The sequence below is a fragment of the Strigops habroptila genome, chromosome 9 (assembly GCF_004027225.2).
Source record: "Strigops habroptila isolate Jane chromosome 9, bStrHab1.2.pri, whole genome shotgun sequence".
Classification (NCBI taxonomy): domain Eukaryota; kingdom Metazoa; phylum Chordata; class Aves; order Psittaciformes; family Psittacidae; genus Strigops; species Strigops habroptila.
The window spans coordinates 10,911,962-10,932,319 of record NC_044285.2 but is presented as its reverse complement, the minus strand read 5'-3'; the positions used below and the strand labels follow the sequence as shown (position 1 = coordinate 10,932,319).

The following is a 20,358-nucleotide window of genomic DNA, read 5'->3' as shown; positions in this document are numbered from 1 at the left end:
TGTGAGTAGGTTGTCATCAAGGATGTATCCATGCTTCAGAAAAGGATGGGTGACAATCACAGATTAAGAAAGCAAGAATCTGTTCCCAGTGTAGACTGTTAGAGGCGGTAGAATTTTCATGGAATTTCAGCTGTTCAGTCAGCAAAAGCATGGCAGCACAGCTCTGGAAAGCAGGGATACTAGTTGTGGAAACCTGCTCGAATCTTATGAGTCCCTTGGTTAGCAAAAAATCCAGTTAAGTAAATGCATTTTCATTTCAAGCAGAGGATTTTGTAGAAGGAAAAGAATAGTGCAATAGTGTGTAAATTATCTTAGCCACAGGAAAAAATCTGGATGTGCTGGATTGCTGCTTGGAAAGACATCTGACCTATCAGTCAGATACTAAGACCCCTTTTCTAAGCCGATACTGAAAATCACTTTGCAATGTCTATAAATATAACTTGTCATTTTTCTATAGGCACTTATGCTTCCAGAGTACTGTTATTGTGTATTAGATCATAAATTCCTGGTAGTTTGCTTGCAAATCGGTGTTATTTTCTGACTATTTCTCTATCCTTTCAAGCAGGTATACTAATTATTTCTACGTGGTTATTTTTATAGTTCTGCTGAGCTCATTTATTCCATCAGTTGGAGTATTATAAGTGATAATATGCATATTCCTTTTGATGTTGTTTAATAGCAGATCTGCTACTGGATTCTTACATTAAACATAGCAGTGCCAGACAACCTGTGCTCTGAATAATTCATAAAGAGTAAGACAAGGATTAGAGGCAGGCCACACAGATACAAATTTCCATGTGAGTTTAGTTAGACCTTACAGCAGGGAATGTACGCTTCAGAGTCTCCCTGAGCATTGATTCTTTGATTCTTTATTCTCATTTCATCTTCTGTTGCTTTTTCTCTGAACTCCTTCCAGTCCACCTTGATTACAAGGGCTCCTCAAGGCTGAATGTAGGGTTTCAGGAATGTTTTGCCAGTTGCTTTATGGCTAATTCTTCACCATACTTGGTCAGCTTGTGTTTTATAAAGTGCAATTAGTGGACGGGAAGTAACAAGACTTAAATTGTTCTGACTGAAGAGGGAGACATAATTCATTCTGTATATAGCATCTCCAAACTGAGTAAAGCTTTTCAACATTTGAAAAGATGGTAAGAGACAGTAATACAAATAAGTATAAGACAACAATGTGAAGTTTAATAATTGATTTAATAAAACCCACAATAAAGCAACACACTTTTTTTATAATTAAACAAACGTGTAGTAAATTATTAAAAAACTCCAAATACAATACATATCTACTGTACTTCAACTTCTAATTACATCGACTGTAAACCCCAATTTAATTAAAACCTATTTGAATATTAGTATGTGCAAAATACCTGTTGTTTGTCTGTGGTATTTTTTTTTTCCAGTAAGTTTGTAAGGATGGGATGCACATTCTTCATAAACTGTGATATGGCTTAATGAATGATGGTGTTTGTACTGAAGCATTAACTTCCCAAGTACGGGTGGTACTTGGCCTCTGAGCTGTATGTGCTCCCATGCTGTACTCAAATGTTCCCATTTCTTGCCAGAACAGATATAAACATAATCCAGTGTTACATGCACTTTGTCCAAATTAATACTGTGCTGTCAGTTTTCACCCATAAAAAGTCATCGTGTGACCCCTACCTCAAATAAGGAAAGACAAGAAGCCAGGACTGTTACTCCAAATTGCAGGTACAGATCAGCCTGATGAGTATGTGAAACCCTAGCAAGTTTCAAAACAGACAATAGCTTAAGTATTCACAGCTGAATATCACAATATCCATCACTGGGCAAAAATTTTCCTTTCTGATCCACACAGAGAACTACTTTTGATGTCAGTGGAAGTTCTGCATAAAGACCAAAGTACAGAATAAGCAAAAAATCTCTGAAGCCAAGTTCCTCCCATCTTCTGAACTTTGCAGGTCGTATTCTTGTTGCCCTTAGCTTCTTCAACATAAATGACTTCAGAAGCAGGCGCAGATCTGCGTTTCAACGTGTATGATAGCATGGTGTCAGGTTTGGTTATCCTATGTACATTTGGAGTACAGGGATTCCACCGTGAGGTGAAGAAATTCAGTTTTGCAGATTTTGAGGTGTCCGGATGAATAAATAGTCTTCAAATTGCCTCATTCTTCTGTAAATAAGAAAAGGCCTTTCTACCTCTGTTGGTTGTTATGATATTTTTGTCCAACACCATTAGGTTACTGAGCTTGCTTGGATTTTGCTTTATGAATAAAGCTAAGTAGTGGGGACTGTTATTGCAGTGGCATTCCTGTCAGGATACTGCCATAGTGTGCTCAAAGCAAAGTTGAAAAGGTCAGAGATATCTGTGACTGAGGGAATAGTACATATCTAAAACTTCTGCTCTCGCTTTCCTGTTAGATGTATTTTGCATGTCTGTTGATTGTGTTTTAGCGTATCTCCATGTCAAGCATAGTTTCTGTCATTTGACTTTTCTTTCAAAATGATCTTGGAAAAATAATCGATTACAGGACATTTATTAATTATAATAGAAGGTATGCTAATCAACTGGCCTTTTAATGTCAATCAAATGTTGGTTTAGACATTCAAGATCATTAATAACAAATTCATCTTACAAGTCAAAACTCTGTAAAATAAATAACCTGTTTCTAATGTATAAACCCTATTCTAAAATACATTAAAGATAACTGATCACTTAAAACACTTTGGGTCCAGTGTTGGGTCTCTAGTTAAATACCAGAAGTCTGGGCAAGGATCTTTCTGTCTGGATCTCTGAATGCCCAGATTAAAGCTAACTTTCTGGTCTGGATACAGTAAATGCTGTATTTTGCAGTGTCTCCAAAGAGACAGTTTCCAAAAGAATTCAACTAACACTGTATGCATTATAGTCTTAAGATACTGTATGAAAATTACTATTGCAAAAATACTGTATAATGATTTCAGGGATCATGACATATGGAGTCCTGGCATGATCAGCATTAGAGACTTGAACTGAAATACTGAATACTCGATGCTCCATTTGGAGTGCAGGTACTTTGTGGTACATAGTTATTCAAGGACAATATGGGACTGTAATTTGTGAGGTATCTGCAGAGCCATGTTGCAGTTTGTAAACAATAATCTGAAAACAGCTTTGTCTCCAAATCATCATAACTTGAATAAACAGTACAAGGGAGAGAGTGAAATACATGTTCTGTAGGGCAACCACTGCACTTTCTGCAGCACCAGTTCTCCCTGCTGCATGTTACATGGTACAAATCCACATATTAATGGTGTCTATTTCATCATTTTCGTTTTGCATTTATTGCTCTCAGTCTTTGACTACAAGATAAAGAATAAGGCAGCAGTTCCCAAAACATATGAAATTAGGCACTGGAACTCTGACAACTTGCACAGGTTTTGCTCATTTCCTGTTTGTAACTCTGAAGCTGGACAGAGCACTTGTACATTCCAAATGTGTTCAGCAGCAGTTGTCGAGCCTTGGACTGAACTTCCTCCCATTTAGATGAACTACCAGGAACTGGAAAATCAAGACAATAATTAATAGAATTCACTCCTCAAGAAACCTGGACAATCCAGTGTTAGACACCACCACTCCCCCTCAAAAAAAAAAAAAGCTTTCTTACTAAGAATTAATATTCATGAGAGTAAGGTGTCTAAATCAGCACATTTTGGCAAAACGTGTTTATTTTTCCTGTTAGATTGTTCTACATTAGAGCTTCACCCTGTCTTTCCCTGGACAAGTAAGGGAATTTCTGAAGAAAAATTTTACACACACATCCCCAGGAATCTGTATTGGATGTTTCAGTATGAATGTATTTCTTTGCAGAGTTTTCATTTACATTGTCTTTCTGGGCAAATGGGTTTTTTAACTTACTGTACAAAACCATAGTTAGCAAACTCTCCACCCCGCCCCCACCCCGCTTCCACCCCCCTCCCCAAATGATATTTCCTGGTTCATCTTAAATAACAATATGAAGAGAAAATGTTGGATTACTTTTTTTTGTTACATTTCATTTAGAACCATTATGTTCAGACTTATGCTATACAGCAGCTTACCTAGTTGCAAGTGGACTATGGCAGTTGTTTTTCCAGCAGTGAGAGACCAAACATTTAAGTCTTCTATAGAATAAACGTCTTCAATTTTCATCAAGTCTTCTTTAATGCGATCCACATTTAAATGCCTTGGAACTCCTGTGATACCAAACATGAGATAGAATTAATTCTGTCTTCTGCAAACTCTTAGTGGCCTTTAAAATGTCATGACAGATCTCAAAAGAGTTTATAATTTGTGCTGGTGAAGTGATCAGTAACTTCTAAGTTATCAATAGAGAAGAATATGCAAATTGGCATATTGTCAAATATGGATACAGAAGTTGGACAGTAACTGCAGTATTGTCTTAAACATAATTTGTCCTGTGCAGAACTTCTGGCAATAGCCAGCATTAGATCCTTTGGTGCGATGTACTTATGTAGACAATATTACTGCAGCTTCTAACCCCTCGTAACTGCTTAGACCAGACTCTAAGGTCAGAATCTAGAAAACCAACATGCTAGGGCCTGTGTCCTGAAACTTCTCTCTTCAGGTACCTGGTATCATTTTCAAACGCTCATAGTAATCCATCTGCAGTGGTTAACACATACGACTTTCGTCTTACAGTGTGGCATCTTTGCACATCAATGATTGCACTGACCAAGTCCTTCTGGATGTAGTAGTTTCAGCAGCTACAGCACCTCTATAACTTCCCTCCTCCACCCTTCATCTGTACAAAGGGCAGAATCAAAATTTCAAATGATTGACATGGGTCAAAAACTAGTACAAAAGTACTGAATAAACTCTTCTTTCCAAATAGTTTTGTTTCTATCTTATCTTTTACTGCTTATCTTCCAGTTTTATGGAGTTTGATTATATATGCCATGAGGTGTTCAGCCACTTGCTTCTCAATTTCCTTCAGAATTTCTGAAGTGACTCCTCTCTGAACTTGCTACTTCACTGTTTTTAAATCATGATAGTTCCAGTATCATCTCTTTTGAAAATTCAGCATCTTCAGACTTTCATGCTGCCTTATAAATATATATTAAAAGCTAGAATCTTGTTGCTTTTATTAGATAATCATTTAAGTTTTTAATTTAGCATTCCTAGTATAATGATGAAACTTAAAATTAATACTGAAAGCTGATACAAGTGCAAGGACCTTGATGTTGTAGTAGCAGTCTCCAATAAATGCAAGTCTCTTCTCTGGAAATCCTGAATTTGAGTTGAAAAAATTCCCTAGCATACATACAGCCTACCTACCATCGCTTTTAATAACATCATTAATTTGAAGATCTTATGACAACCGGCATACCTATGCAAACAGCTACAACTGACAACATCTGGAATTTGACACACTATTATTTTGTCTTATCTGTTTTCTTCACATAAATCTTAGCTATTGCCTTGGAGCTCACTGAGGTTTCTTAAGCAAATTTCACCATTTAGCTTGGTTAGATTGTTGTGGGTTTGGTTTTTTTTTTTCCCTCCTACATGACACCAAAAGCACTCGACAGTGAAGATTTTGAGGTTCTTGGTTAAACCTTGTAACATAATAAAAGTCAAGTCAATAATAGCTCACATGAGACAGCTAGGAAGAGGCAACTGAAACCGAGGATTTTTCTCCCATCCCTAACACCTTCACTTTCATAAGGTAAAAGTACTAGATCAAGCAGTAGTAGTTGGCATGTTAGCTGTGATAATGCAAATAATGCTGGCATCTTTCCTTCTAAGTCACCACATGAGACAACATGCTTTAGCTTGTGTTCAGCTTTTTCTTCCCTTTTTTTCCTTATTCCTCTTTACACCACTCTTTTACCTGTAGCTTCACCTACGGCAACAGTAGAAGCACACAAGTAATACAACAGTACCTGTGAAAAGGGGAAGACAAGACAGACATGAACCACCTGTCCAGCCATTTGTCTTATTCTTGCTTTCTCCTTTTATATGCTTTCATATTCACTTTAACTTTACAAGTAATTAAAGGGAAAGTGTAGAACTGAGCCAGGGCAAATGTTCACCTAGTTTAGCTGACAGCCACTGCAGACAAACCAGAAAGTTCCATATGTTTCACTTCACCATCTCCAAATGGTGAAAAGCTATGACTTGTGTCATTCTGACAGAGGTCAAAGGCACCTTAAGACTGCTGTGACTTAAATGAGCCATCAAGAACCAAGAGACTAAAGAAGCAAGAGGATAAACAGGTTTCCAGACACAATCCACTTTGTTAGAGATGGTGATCAAGATGTCAAAAAAGTGCCAGTGCTCACTGGTACTTGACATGTAAAGTACTGCAGACTGTGCACAGATCTTACCTTCCAGAATAATAACTCCTGTGTCACACAGAATTCGAACTGTTGTCAAAACCACCAGTATGGAGAATACATATGTACATATAGGATCAGCAATCTTGTATTCTGGCTGCAAGGGAAGTTCCAAAGTGTTAAAGCATGTATGAAAATAAGTGAGCTTACTTAAAAAATGTGACTTCGAAAATGCAGTTACTTCTAGCTCTAACTTTGATGAATATTTCTTCTTGTTTGAAGAGTTACAAAATACATAATATAGCTTGCTTATTTTGCATGAATGTATGAAGCTTATAATAAAATATCACAATGTATTTGTTTAATAAATTACAAAACCAAGTCCCTTTAATCACCAGAATTGAAATTAAAACAATTCCCCCTGCTTCAAAGGCTAGCCATTCCTTACCTTAAAGCGAATGATGTATGCAGCCACGAGCACACCAATGCTTTGTACCAGGTCCCCAAGGGCATGTACAAACGCTGCTCTCACGGCAAGGCTGCTGTGCCCGTGGCTGCTGCTGTGGGCTGTGTTAGGAGAGTTCGACTGAGGTACGTGAGAGTGAGGGTGGGAATGGGAGTGGGAGTGAAGGTGGCCAGACTGATTCAGCAAAAAACCCATTCTGAAAGTGAAAGAAGAAAAATAGGCTTTAGGGTTGCTTTTTTTGACAAAGTAATACTCAGTATCATTTCTTGTCTTATGAAAATGAAGAGGTCCAGCGAAATTACATTCCATGAGAAAGATACAGGTCATGAATGAATTAGCAGCTTATTCAGAAATACATTTACGAGTGTTAATGGAGAGAAAGGGAGATCTTACATTAAGTTAACTGCAACACCAACGGCTGCTGTAATCAGCATGATATCGCCATTTATTTCATAGTCCATATGGATAGTTCTTTGAACGGCTTCATACAAGAGGAATGCCATAAGGATATAGACCAGCAATACACTAATGATGGCAGACAATACTTCTGCAAACAGAAAGGAAACAACATTACAAAAGTGAGTCTAAGCTTCTTGACATATGTGTACATACACATTAGCTACTGCAGATTTCAGCTATGAACGACTGCTTAATGTGTTTCTGTATAGCTGTAATATGCTGTTTTAACATTATCTTCATTTATCTTGTTTACTGAATACTCGTATTTCACAAAAGAGTGTTATAACCAACATTTTGGTGTAGGAATTTTATCTGATCAGCAGGGACTTGCAAAAGGGCACATATATCTAAGCGAAAACTAAAAAAAACCCCCTCCTATTATTTCATTGGCCTGCACCTTCTACTGCCATTTACATCTGTGGGAAGTGGTTACAGCTCTCCACAAGGTTCCTGCTGTTCTGATGTGAGGTAAATAGGCCTGAATATTTTATGGGTCGGGACCTTAGTGCTGTCTGCCTCACTACCCAAATCATGAAATTGGGCTGGTAATAGCGTACATAAACCTGAGGACAATGAGTCCACACTACAGTTTTAAGGTTTTACTATAAAGAATATAGGTATTTCCAAATGGGTCACTAGATTCCTTTTAACATGAACATACTTTTAACTTCTAGCTTTGTAATCTGAAAATGATTGCCCTGTTGCAACCGAAACTTACAAAGAAACAAACGAACAAAAAAGGCAAAATACCTGATAGAGAAAACATTGGCCCAGTTAAGACTGTCTTGGTTATAAGCAAGTTAATACACGGTTTTACAAAAAGCACAGGGGAAAGCCTTAATGCCAGCTCCACTGTATTGCATGTGAATTCATAGGCATGCCTGAGTAATCTGTAATCATTACGCGTAACACTCATTACCGTCACTTGCCAGATGGATCACCAAGATCTCAGCTTTCCTGTGTGAATTCAAAGATCAGAGTTGGAATTAATTTACTTGGAATCTTAATAGTTGCTCTTCTCCCTTGTTCCACACAAGTTGCCCTGATTTATTCTCCAGTAAGGGCAAAATTCTGCTCTTGGCTTTACCATAGTTCTAAGAATACTGATCTGTGAAGTTCCTCACTTCTGCCTCTGCTTTGGATCTGTCAGTGTGTAGTACAACTTCGGTTACTGCTGAAGGTGTCATTTCTAACACAGAACTGTCTTAACTGTATTTATTGAATATTACAGTAAAAAACATGCTGCTATATAAGCATTTTAATATCGCCCAAATCACTTGATCCATATAAGGAATTCTTAACATCGTTATGGGAGAAGAAACTCTCACCCACACGTTCAGCTGTTCGGCAGTGTGTCAGTGCCTGGACCACTACCAGCATTACCAGGCAGTAACAAGGCTCTGGAAGGCAACTGTCACAATCTGGATGATTTCAGAGCAACATGAAAATCCTGGAAATATCTGTGCAAGTGGCAGTGTTCTGTACAAAGCAGGCAGATTATTCAGGGCAACAGCCTTAAGAAACCTCAGTACATTCCTTAACAGGTTTTCCAGACTGCTTTTTAAAAAATTTGTGAAGCACATTAGCATTTACCAGAGAAATTACATATTGTGGTTTTACAATGGAAAACTATGTTTTCTGAAATGGAATCCAGTGTTTCCCTTGCAGTTTCTTTCACAGGCCCACTGTCATGTCAGCACTGTAGATTTGTGCAGAAATCTTTCACTTCTCATGAAATGAACTGTACACTGTCTCAGTGGACTGACTGATTCTGTCATTACTAACATTGTGCCTGCAGCACTGGAAAAATGCCAGGTCCCATATCTATGCTTAAATCTGCTCAGTGCCTTACTGAGAAGGAGGTATCTCCACTTGGTGGTGAAACACAACTATTTTGGCTTCAAGAATATAATCCTTTTTAGACATGACTGCAATTTCCATTATTTTGTCTTCACTTTTCTAACCCATTTCTGAATCTGTCAGCTTCCTTTTCACCACTGAAAATGGAATAAAACTGAAGATGGAGTATACATATTATGTACTCAAAGAGAATTCAAATAAATGAGAACTAGTGTGAATTCCCTTCTGGAATTTGACTAGACAGCTTAATATGCCTGTTGTCTTTACAATGCAGTGTTTATGGGCACGAGTTTGAAAATTCATTGTTCTGCAAACAAAAGACATAATGAGCACCAGAAACATTGCTCTTTAGAATGTCTTCATGCTTACTGTATGTATGGATTATCTTAAAACTTAATGCAGAGCAGGTCAGCAATGAGAGAGTTCTTGCACGTATTCTCAGCTTCCAACAAATGCTCCACATTTTTTCTCTGACAGATACTCAATCTGTACCCTATTTTTAACATTCTTTCAGGTTTTAACATCTCTTTCATGAAATTCAAGCTATTGTTGAGCCTATATTATTTGTTGACAAGCTTCTTACATATGGAGTATTTGGAAAGATGCAGTACAGCAAGGATATACCCTCAAAGCAGCTTTCTTCCATTGCCAGCATTCGCTGATGTGTGAAACTGGGCCCTCAGGCCATGGCATTCAGACTGGGTGCCTAAAATCAGGCAAATCAGTTTCACAGATGTGACTTTAAAAAGAAACCTGTGTATAGTAATTTTGAACCATCCCGTTCTTCTGTACTTGCAGAACCTAGGTCAAGGTTTGGGGGTCTCTTACAGCGCCTTTACCCACTTCCCTTCCCTCACTGCAGCCACAGAAACTCTTCCCCCCACCTGCAGGCTCTACTCCTCCTCCTTCAGAGAGGGCTGCACTGTTGCTACTCACACAGAATGGTTGAGGTAGAAGGGAACCGCTGGAAACTGTACAGTCCTGCTCAAAGCAGGGTCACCTGCAGCAGGTTGCTCAGGCCTCTGCCCACTTGGGTTTTGAGTATTTCCAACTGTGGAGACTCGACAACTTGTTCTAGTGTTTGACTACCTCCTGGCACTGGGCAGCAGAAAAGGGGAAGTACCTGCTGCAGAACTGAGAAGCTGCTCCCAAGGAGAAGATAGTGGGCAATACGGACTAATGCTATGGACCACACTGGCAGGAATCCTCAGGGATTTTTGTTTGCCAAGTGCAATGGAGCCCTCAAACTAATTTAAAACTCAGTGAAAATTTACAGAACTGAGTATAAGATTTTAATGGTTGTTTCTTTTATTTTACTGAAGATCAGCTCCTGGTTTTAAGCTAGGCCATGGGATGTTCAATGCATGTACTGTTTGGCTTTAGAGAATTTACAAAGATACATAAACTACTCATGATTTCTAAATAGGGTTAAAGTACGCATGAATGCTAGCAAACATCCTTCTGAAGAGTATGAACAACTGCCAGGGGGTACCTGCAAGGTCAGGTTTCAGTATTAGGGCAGCTCCTATTGCAAAATTAAAACTTCTTGAAAGAAAAGTTTGCAATGGGAAATGCTGGCAGTGTTAATGCTTTTTGCTAAAGCCCCGAAGATCTTTGCTAGTGTACAGAGTTATGCATTCATGCACTAGTGACTAACTGATGACAAATGACTAGGAGAGATGGAGTTGTTGAATTCTGCTGCTGTTCTAGCAGCCAAAATATGAATTGCAAATGATGACTACACAAGACTTTGAAATTCCTTGAAAAATATACTGTAGAATGTATAGAGCAGAGGTGGCAAACTGTGACACTAAAAATTATCTATTTTATGAAATACAAAGCTTTGAAGCTTTTGATTAAATGTCTGCAAGACCTGCAGCTGTATATTATGAACTATTATATCCAGTTAGCAACCCCATGAGAATGCCCTTTATCATCATTACATTTCCAAATGTGAAGTAATGAATCCTGAAAAAAACCCTCCAAGGTTTAGCACATAATTCTGTTTATAATTCTCTTTACAGACACCTAAAAGGGGCAGAGGTTAAGTAACTTACTGTATTGCAAACCATGGGACATCTTGATCTCTGCTTTGTGTGGTTTGGGGAGTGCAAGAGGAATACTGATTTATGTGGCTTCTGGCAGAGCAGAGCCCTCTAACAATATGCTCCACAGAACTTTTTAGTTCTGGATTAAGATGTCATTTTTCCTATTGAATCGGACCTTCTTCCAGTGTCATAATTCTACTGAAGTCAATGGGAGTTGATAAATCCTGGGCACTGGCAATAATCTGTTGTGAATAACAAATAACTGACATGTACAGCTCCTGCACCAAGCAGTTCCTCAGCGTGTCCCACAAGCAGTAACAGTGGTACAGCAGTGAGTGACCAAAGAATGTGTCCCTCTCACTCAACAGCTTCAGTTCCAAAGCACAAAGGTGCACAAGGGCCTGACATAATGCAACAGCCCAGTAACTATGGATGGGCTATGAAACAGAGCTGCATATCCACCCTTGTTCTTGCTGGAGACAACTTCCCTCCTCTGAACCCTTCTTAAAATTTCTAGGCCATGGTTCATTTGTAGGAAGTCTCATTTACAATGACATCCTGTGTTCAATTCCCCAACCTTCCTCTTTAAGTTGGTAGATGAATCAAGCATTCAAAACTTAACTCTGAATCTGCTAAGTCCTAGTTTCACAGAGATGGAGAGGCTCATCCAGCTTCCCACGACTGAAACTGCCATCAAACTTCACTTCTGGCTGAGGTTTACACTTTAAAAATGTATCTTTTTTATTATTTATTCCCTTGTCACAATACAACCTATGTAGTGGATCCACAGTGGCCAGTGAAAGGACATTAGTGTCAGGGTGTTAAACATAAAGTGACTCTTGGGTTTGTTGCTGCTTTCTTTCTAGTTACTTATACTTCTAGAATTAGGTTATCTCTACAGTTGCTTAAAATGCTCTGTTAATAGCAAAAGCTGATACCTACATACCTAAGCGATGAAATCCAAAAGTGAACCTCTTTGTGGGAGATTTTGCAGACAGCCAGAGGGCAAGCAGGGTCAAAATAATACCGCTAAGGTCAGTTAACATATGAAGTGCATCTGTCATAATTGCTAGACTGTTAGCAACATATCCACCTGAAAAGAAAGTTGAAAAAGTCAGGACGTATGACATTAATGATTGTAGGTAATATTCTTTTGGCACGGCTTAGAGTTATTTATTTTCAGAACAGTGCATTAAGTGCATGAGAGCTGCTCTTATAATCACTAAACGGGGGGTTTTGCCATTGCAATCAAAATGCCATCCTATAATTTAAAGCTGCCATAGTTACAAGTGCAGTGAAGTGTGCCTTCTGTTAAGAGTAATATAGAACGGATTCACTCCTGTCATTCTCACAGACTACTTGCATCCTAACATTTGCAAGATCAGGACCAAAACAGTTTTGTTTCTTTTCTCTGTATGTTAGTGTGTATGTGTTTAATCAGTTGATCCTTTTATTAAACTACATCTGTTAAATATCGTGACATTACGGAACAGGGACAGAAATCCAGTGACTCAGTGGCAAGGAAATTTACCCTGCCCCCTTATTACTGTTACATTATCTTGTAACCTTCATTATTCCCTGTCCTGGCAGGGCTAAGTTCTGCCAATACATACTGCAGGCAGTGACTTCCACTTGCACAGCATTTTTCTGTTATTTATTACTGTAATTTTTTCTCCTAATTATGAGCTGTATTGAGACAAATAACCTCAGATCAAAGGTTAGTATCTTTGTTCCAACTCAACTGCTAATGCTACTGTTGTATGGGCAAGAGATTTAAACAATGTGCCTCTCTTAAGCACCCCTTATCCAAAGGGGAATCAAGGACAGGCTTCCTTGTCTTCCATATGCATGAAGTTAAGCCCATTTTCTCAGAAAAGATCACATCTTTAGTGTCAGCTCAGCTATGATTTAGTTTCTCTTTTTACCTTGAGATTGACATTCAGCCTGTAAATTCTCCTGAGCAAAGCATGCAGCTGGCATGCCATTTGGCAGGATTGAGGCTCCAACTAACATTTCAAGTAAAGGTATCTTCATCTACAATTAAAACTGTCTTGGTGAGGAGGCTGACCATGAGGAAATAGCAAAGGGACATTCACAACTGGCTGATTGCTTTCAAGACTAGTCATAAAACCTCTGTGTGTATGGCTGTCAGTATGCACACACCAGCAGACTGAGCTACTCTCCCCAGCCAAACACAAGCAGCATGGCTGATACTGTAGTATTGCTTGTACTGTGCTTGTACACACTTCAACTAATTCCTTTCCTCCATTGCCCCCTTCTTCAGTTGTTCCTAAGTTTCTAAGTCAAATTCACCTGAAGCTGAAATTTTCCAAAGGCCATGAGAGCTCAAAAGCAGTGAGTTTTTAAGATTTAGCAATTCAGCAGCTTTTTGAGTTATGCCCTCCCATTCTGAATTAGGTTCTGTTCTCATGTAATTTTAAAATATTACTTAGAAATATGCAACTCAGCCTCTTCTACAGTCAACACAGAAGAAACAATAATTTGTATCTAAGGCATTCAAATCAGTAGCTTACATGTATGATCATGTAAAGTACGTATGTTAATTCCCATGTATTTTGAGAATCACTTCAGTCTGAGATGAGTCAGTTCATTTCAGCTAGCCTCGCACTTTGACAGACTTTGGAAATAAAATGATAAAGAAGTAATTCAGATACTGAAGCAATTGTAATGCAGCATGTGGACTAAGAAAACATAATTGAAATTTATGAAATTCTGAAATCAAAGGTTCTCTGTTTCCACATGTATTGGTTCATCGCTTGGTTAAAGGTACTGAGTCCTGAGGGTTGTTAAACACAATTGGCAGCTTGGAAAAAAAAGACATCTACAACCTGTACAAATAGACAGTTCGATGGCTCAGCACTGTCTTCAGTGACCTGTGAAGGACAGCAGTCCTCCTCATGGACGATCAATTAGAAATCTCTATACATAGCTGAAAACATCAAAACCCTGCCAGAAAAGCTAACTAGGACATGCTATATGTTTTTCATTTCATGATGCAAAATGGTTCCTACAAAGTATAAGTTGTTATCTGACTTTTACAATGACTGTTCATCAAATTAAACAACACACACTGAGGTGGGCTGGGGTAATGAGCTTGGCTGTGCTCTGGAAAACAATATGCCAATCACAATTTCACAAGAAAGCTGCTGAAACAAGATATCCTGCATCTTGACATCGGTAACAGACAGCAGGAAGATTTTTACTGAATAACTGAATCATCTGATAGGGTCTTCTGCCTTTTTTTCAGAAGCTAAAAAGAAAAAACTGTCAAAGATCACAGAAAAAAGTCAGTTAAAATGTCCTATAGGATTAAACAAAGTTTCCCACATACCTGCGCTTCAGATCAATGAAAAAAGTTCCAAAATTTAAAACCAAGCAGACAGAACACAATACAGGGCTGGAATGAAACAGTTAAACAGGTATAGAGGGCACTGACCCAGGACTGAAGGGCTCCATCTTTAATTGCTTGTTCTGCTTCTGAGTACTTGCCCTATGACAAGTCATTCAGGTCAAGACCCACACAAGTACAGAGATACCCAAGGCCTCTATTTATTCTTTGTGGAAGTTGGACACAAAGTATTTTATAGGTCTGGCCTTTAGTGCTGTCTGCCTCAGTGCCCAAAACATGAAATAGGGCTGGTGATACATACACCTCATGATACTATCAACACTGTACAGACAAATCCACCACCCTGAGCTGAGCCTGCAGAACTCCTCCTGGCTGTACAGGAGAAATGACAGATGATGTGACAGTGATAAGAGAGGATTTTTACTCTCAACACCTATTATTTCTAGAGCTCTCCCTGCACTAGCTATGGAGGGGTCTCCAACAGTGTGAATCGGACCCAAAGTCCCTGACAGATACACCCCAGTGACTTCAGCATCAAGCTGCCAGCAGCTCCAAGGTATTATTCAGTAAGGGGCTCTTTGGTTGAACTAAATTCAGTATTTATCAGAACTCTGTTATGAATACAATCAGATGAAATCACTCTCATGTTAAAGGATGTCTATGTCTGAGATACAACACTATGTTCCTTATCGAATTTACCTGAGTTTATGCTGAACCAAAATCTTAGCCAGAGAAAAAAAATAAGAGACAGGGCATAAATGGAGAGCACAGTTCAGCATATGCCCACAACAGGTTTGATGGAATTGCCTTATCCATGGATGGAAAAGCTTATCCATGATAAGCTGATGCACTGTGGCACTGTCATTAATGGCTAACTACACACTGAGGTATCGAAGGACAAGCCCACTTTTTTCCACTAACCCACATTCCTAGGCCTCCCAGTAAAACTGGTGCAGATATAGACAGTATTCTGATCTCTCTCTGAAAAACGGACTGGATTTTTGTCTACATATGTGAGACAAACTGTATTATTTATCCTTGAGCAATGATTTTGCTCCCTATCATCTTGTAGAAGTTTCTGTCTTAAAGATGCAATTCACAGGTGTCCTACAACAAGTGATCCATGATCACAAGCTCCCTTCACACAAGCAAATGTCAGATCTTCAGTCATTACTGACCAAATTTGCATAGGTGCAGAGGAGGATGTAGGTCCTGGGCCACTATGCCTGAGGCATCTCTGTTCTTCACTTCCAGAAAGTTTTTGTGACTTGACTTCTTTTCACCCTAATGAATTATGGCCAATAATTCATCTGATTAGCTCTAATTTAGACGTGTATGCTAAAATGAAAGCAATTTAAAAGCAATTAATTGTTATAGTTTCTACAGAGACCTGGCTCAGCATATACATCAATGTCCTGGCACTGTGTAATGCTCCCCATGGCTTCAAATCTGTGGGTGAGAAAATTTAAGCATTCTTCAGGAGGCTGCACAGCACTAAGCAGACATGTGCACTGAACCGCATGGACATATCCAAAGGACAGATTGTAACAGGATGCTGATACTGGTAAGTGAACCGAGATTAAAAGATAAATACTATCCTTTGTAAAAATTACTAGCTAATGGCAAAGGAGTAACATCTAATAGCTCATCTGTGCATCCAGGGCATCTTCAAATTTCTTTCAAGCCTATGCTGCTGTAGCCTATAAAATAATGCACAGTCGTTCCATACAAGCTGCTGTAGAGCGCACAGGTTATCTTTTACCTGCATAGCAAACAGTAGTGTGACTTTAGCAGGGAACAGTAAAAGCTGAACTTGATCACCAGATTAATTCTTCTGACCAACAACCACCACATACCTATATAGGACCAGATTTCCAGGTAAAAACCCACCATGCTTCTGCCAAGTACTTAACGAACAAAACCCACAAAGAATTTAATCAACCCCCTTGGTATTCTTCCATGTTGTAATGGGAAGTCTTCAAATACCTATTAGTTTAATTGACTTTCCGCATATGATGTACGCCTGGATGGAGCACACACTGGTCCCGGGTGCAAGAGGACACCAGGTAGCTGTCAGGAGGGTGGAATCTCACTGCAACCGCACTGGTAGCTCAGGGTTTGGCTTTTTGGTTATAAGAAACAGAGGGCATTGCTGGTGAATGAGGGCAACACACCCCGCACCCCCCCCCCCAGCATTAGTTTTGATATTATGGTACATGTTGCAGGTCTGTATTTCCCTCATTTTTCCTTGTTGCAAACACGGCGAGATTTTATGGCAGTAGTTAATACTGAGGATGAAATTGTTCATCTTTTTTTTCTGTCTGTAATAAAATGCTGCTTCTCCCTTGCTAATAACACCTTACAAACTTGCAAGAGAAACTTGCACGGAGAACTAAAAAGCTATTAGACATGCAAAAAATGCTTATTTATGCCGTCTGGGGGGACTGATGATATTCAGATAAGGGAAGTTGCAAATTCCTCTTTCTTTTCTTGCATGGAAAATACAGGTGGACTTTGTTCCTGCTCACTCTCTGAACTTGCAGCTAATCTCTCTGATCTTTCTACATGACAGACGGTTTCTCTTAATAACTACTGAAAGCCAGGGCCGTAGAGGCGTGACAGGCTGCGCGGCACCGGCCGGAGAGACGGCCGACAGAGCCCCCGACTCACCTACGAGCTCCCCGGTCATGAAGAGGAGGTAGAGGAGGGCAGCGAGCGTCAGCCGCTTCTTCACCGTCCTCTGCCTGGAGCGCTCCCGCCGGCTGCTGCAGCCGCCGCAGGGGGCCGGCCGGCCGGGGCGGGCTCCGGCCCGCTCCAGCAGGGACTCGTCGTCGGAGGGCAGGCCTAGGGGCGCCCCGGCCACCGGCGTCTCCGGGGCCGCCTCCGAGGCGTCGTCTGACACCACCACCCGCAGCTTGTTAAACCGAGGGAAGTCCTCGTCCCCCGCCTCGTCCGAGAAGTCAAAGGCACTGGAGTCGTTCAGGAACAAGGGGTCCTCGCTTCTCCGCAGCAGGGACTTGATGCTCGTCCAGAGCCCGGGCCCAGCCATCGCGGCGGAGCCCGGGGGCCTCGCCGGCTGCTGCCGATCCGCCCGCGGGCGGCTCCGCTGGCGCTGCTCCCCCTCGTAGGCGGCGCCCGTCCGTTCGCCGTCCCGTCAGGGCATGTCCCCTACATCGCCGTGCCGTGCCGTGCCCTGCGCAGCGCGCTCCGGCGCTACCGATCCGCCTCCGCGCCGCGCACCGCGGGCGTTGCCACCCCCGGAGCGCCGGGCCGCCCGCGGAGCCCGTGTCCCCGCCGCGCGGAGCCGGCACAGCGCCGGTCAGGGCGCAGGGCCGCCTCCCCGCCGGCGCAGGGGGAGCGCCGCCGCCGCGCGCGTCACACCCATCGGCGTCGCGCTGCGGGCGGGGACCGCGCCCGAACCCCTGCGCGCTCCCGCGACCGGCGCTGCCCCCCGTGCTGTCCCCGCGGAGACGCCGAGCCAACAGGCGGGAGTCGGCGTCCCCTGCGCGCCCGCGGACCGCCGCGGCCCCCGCCGGCACTGCGCCTGCGCCGCCCGCGCGGGACGGCCGCCGGTTCGAGTCCAGTAGGCGCCGCCTCGCCGCGTCCTGCACCGAGCGCGGAGGTGGCGGGGCCGCGAAGCGCGGAGGGGGGTCGCCCGGTGCGGTGGCGGTCATCCCGAGAGCAGCCCGAGAGGCTGTTCCCGTCCCTACGTGCCTTTGTGTTCGGTGGATGTATGTCATGTGAGGTACACACTTTCAACTGGAAAAGCCATGAAATCCAAGTACAATCTGTTGGTAGACAAGCAGCTGTTTTCACGTACGCTGGAAGCTGAACTGCAGAGTTCCGTGCTTCGGCTTCAAATTTTAAGAGTCACAAGTTTGCATTGTGTAGCGTAGCTTCTTTCTCTCCCTGTCAAAGGCATGGCACTTCACACCATTTGCAGCAGCTCTCATCAGTGAGGGCAGCGTCGTGTCATAGGGAGAAACAAATCTCGGAGGCCCTGCTGTCATGTAATTCCTTTCATAACCGTGCTCTAACTTAAGAATAATTAGATTTTTGGCTTTATCAATTCTGTTGAGAGGTTATTCCCCCTCCTCTCTGGTCTCCATACTAGAAATTTTCTCCTCATTTCCAACCTACACATACTCAGTGCCAGTTTGTACCTATGGCCAAATTCTGTCCTGCGTCAGTCAGTTCCCTAAGTCGTAAATATTTCTGGAAAATCATGCCTGCCTGAGGAAAAGTACATGTCCTGGGTTTCGACCTGGTTGAAGGAAGTTACCAAGTGAAGACCAGAGAGTTGCATAGAGCTGCAAGATTTTGGAGAAGGGCACTCCCTTTCTGGCCAAGGGCTGATAGCAGATTCTGGCACACATTGGGGCAGTGCTGCAGGACATGGAGTGAGCCCCTTCTTGGAACGGGCCCTGCAGGAGGGGAGTCGTGTGTGGTAAATTTATTCTTGTTGTAATGATGTCCAGAAATAAGCAGTATCGCACTTTGTCTGAGCTCCCTTGCTGCTTTACAAGGTGGCGGTTTTCCTGAACATGTAATCCCAAGTTCTTCCTCAGGTTGGATAAAGGTGCCATCCCTGGTCCTTTTGCCCACCTCGTAATTCCCCCAGCAGGGTTGCCAGCACAATTGTTTTGGGGCCAGATGATGAACTGTGTTCCTGAAATGGGGCAGAATTTTAAAAATGCATTTTGGAGGGGTTTGGGATATATTTGTATGTGTGACTGAGATGGCTTCTGCGATCACAAGTTGCACAGACACGCATATGGCAGCTGAGGGGGCAGCGAGCAGTGTGGGAGTCAGCCTGAGCAGCGAGGCTGTGCCCTGTGCAGCCAGCCTTGCTGCTCCGACTGTGTTCCAGTTCAGCCATTCTTAATGGTTTTGTTTGCCTCGCTGGGGGTTTAACTGTGTGCCACCACTTGTACCGGCACAAGTGCATGAGGATGCACAGGCATAAGCAACCAGCCAGGCAGGAGCTTGCCAAACTACTGCTTGTAAAACTTATTGGGGGGTTGCGCAATTACATGCTCTATCCTGCTGCTGCTTCTGCAGGATCAGAAACTTCTCGCACTGAGGAAGGGCAGCAAGTTGGGGGACTTAACACCCTAAACCAGCACACCAAGGTTTGACAGCCTGCCTTTTACTGAATAACTAAGACCAGATTTTTCTGAAGAACCAGAACCACAAGAACCACGTCATGCGTTGTCAAGATGAACCACTACTGAACAGTGCCTTTTGCAACAGCCTGTTACAGTCCATTTCCTCACATGCTGCCCATGGATGTGTAGAAGAGCCATCAGCTGAAGAGTCTGGATTCTTCAGTCTCCTTGGGGTAGCTCTGTTACTGTGTAGGAAATATAAATCCCTTCAGCTCATTATACAGAGATGTCCTTAGCATGGTTTTCTTTCTGAGTAATTAAAGCTTTTTCCATTGTATGGCTCCATGGATTATGGAGTTTGTTGTTGCATGGTAACTTATTTTTAGATAACAATGGTAATGTTAGTACTGATTTTTGCACAACTCCTTGAAATCAAGTATTTAGACCAGCAGGTAACTGTGCTTTTTGTTAGTTTGACCAGATATTTGTGTTCCTTATTACAGGGTTCACTTAACTTCCTTTTCAAACATCTTTTTCTCTTAGAATAAAACCTTACCTAATCCTTCACAGGATAATGAACTTGAGAATGCACTTGGGAAATAGTTACTGTGAAATGGAGAACATTTTGTGGAGGAAAAGGAACAAGAGATGCTTTCTATCCATCTCTTTTTGGAGCATTTGGGTTGATAACTAGTTAAATTTTAACTTGTCTAGAAAAACAGATGCCAATTTTATATTCCA

At 41.7% G+C, this 20,358-nt stretch overlaps 1 protein-coding gene across 2 annotated transcripts; it reads right to left on the bottom strand.

The window, feature by feature from the left end:
- Window positions 1-1,418: 1,418 nt before the first annotated feature.
- SLC30A4 (solute carrier family 30 member 4) lies at window positions 1,419-18,049 on the bottom strand. 2 transcript variants are annotated; one of them, XR_003993278.2, is made up of 7 exons: window positions 17,180-18,031; window positions 12,086-12,232; window positions 7,166-7,319; window positions 6,755-6,968; window positions 6,358-6,463; window positions 4,069-5,913; window positions 1,419-3,529 (listed from the first exon to the last, which is right to left on the bottom strand). XR_003993278.2 is itself a non-coding variant. In XM_030498161.1 (7 exons), the coding sequence occupies exons 1-7, from the start codon at window positions 17,556-17,558 to the stop codon at window positions 3,375-3,377; spliced, it is 1,290 nt and encodes a 429-aa protein (XP_030354021.1). In that variant the 5' UTR covers window positions 17,559-18,049; the 3' UTR covers window positions 1,419-3,374. The 2 variants fall into 2 exon arrangements, 1 of the variants encoding a protein (XP_030354021.1); XM_030498161.1 differs by having other exon boundaries at window positions 4,069-4,203; window positions 17,180-18,049.
- Window positions 18,050-20,358: the final 2,309 nt, after the last annotated feature.

Coding starts and splice junctions, on each gene's coding strand:
- SLC30A4 (XM_030498161.1), bottom strand. CDS start 17,558: ATGGCTGGGCCCGGGCTCTGGACGAGCATCAAGTCCCTGCTGCGGAGA. Junction 4,204..6,357: donor AGGAGTTATTATTCTGGAAG/GTAAGATCTGTG, acceptor TTGGTATCACAG/GAGTTCCAAGGCATTTAAAT. Junction 3,530..4,068: donor CATAGTCCACTTGCAACTAG/GTAAGCTGCTGT, acceptor TTGATTTTCCAG/TTCCTGGTAGTTCATCTAAA.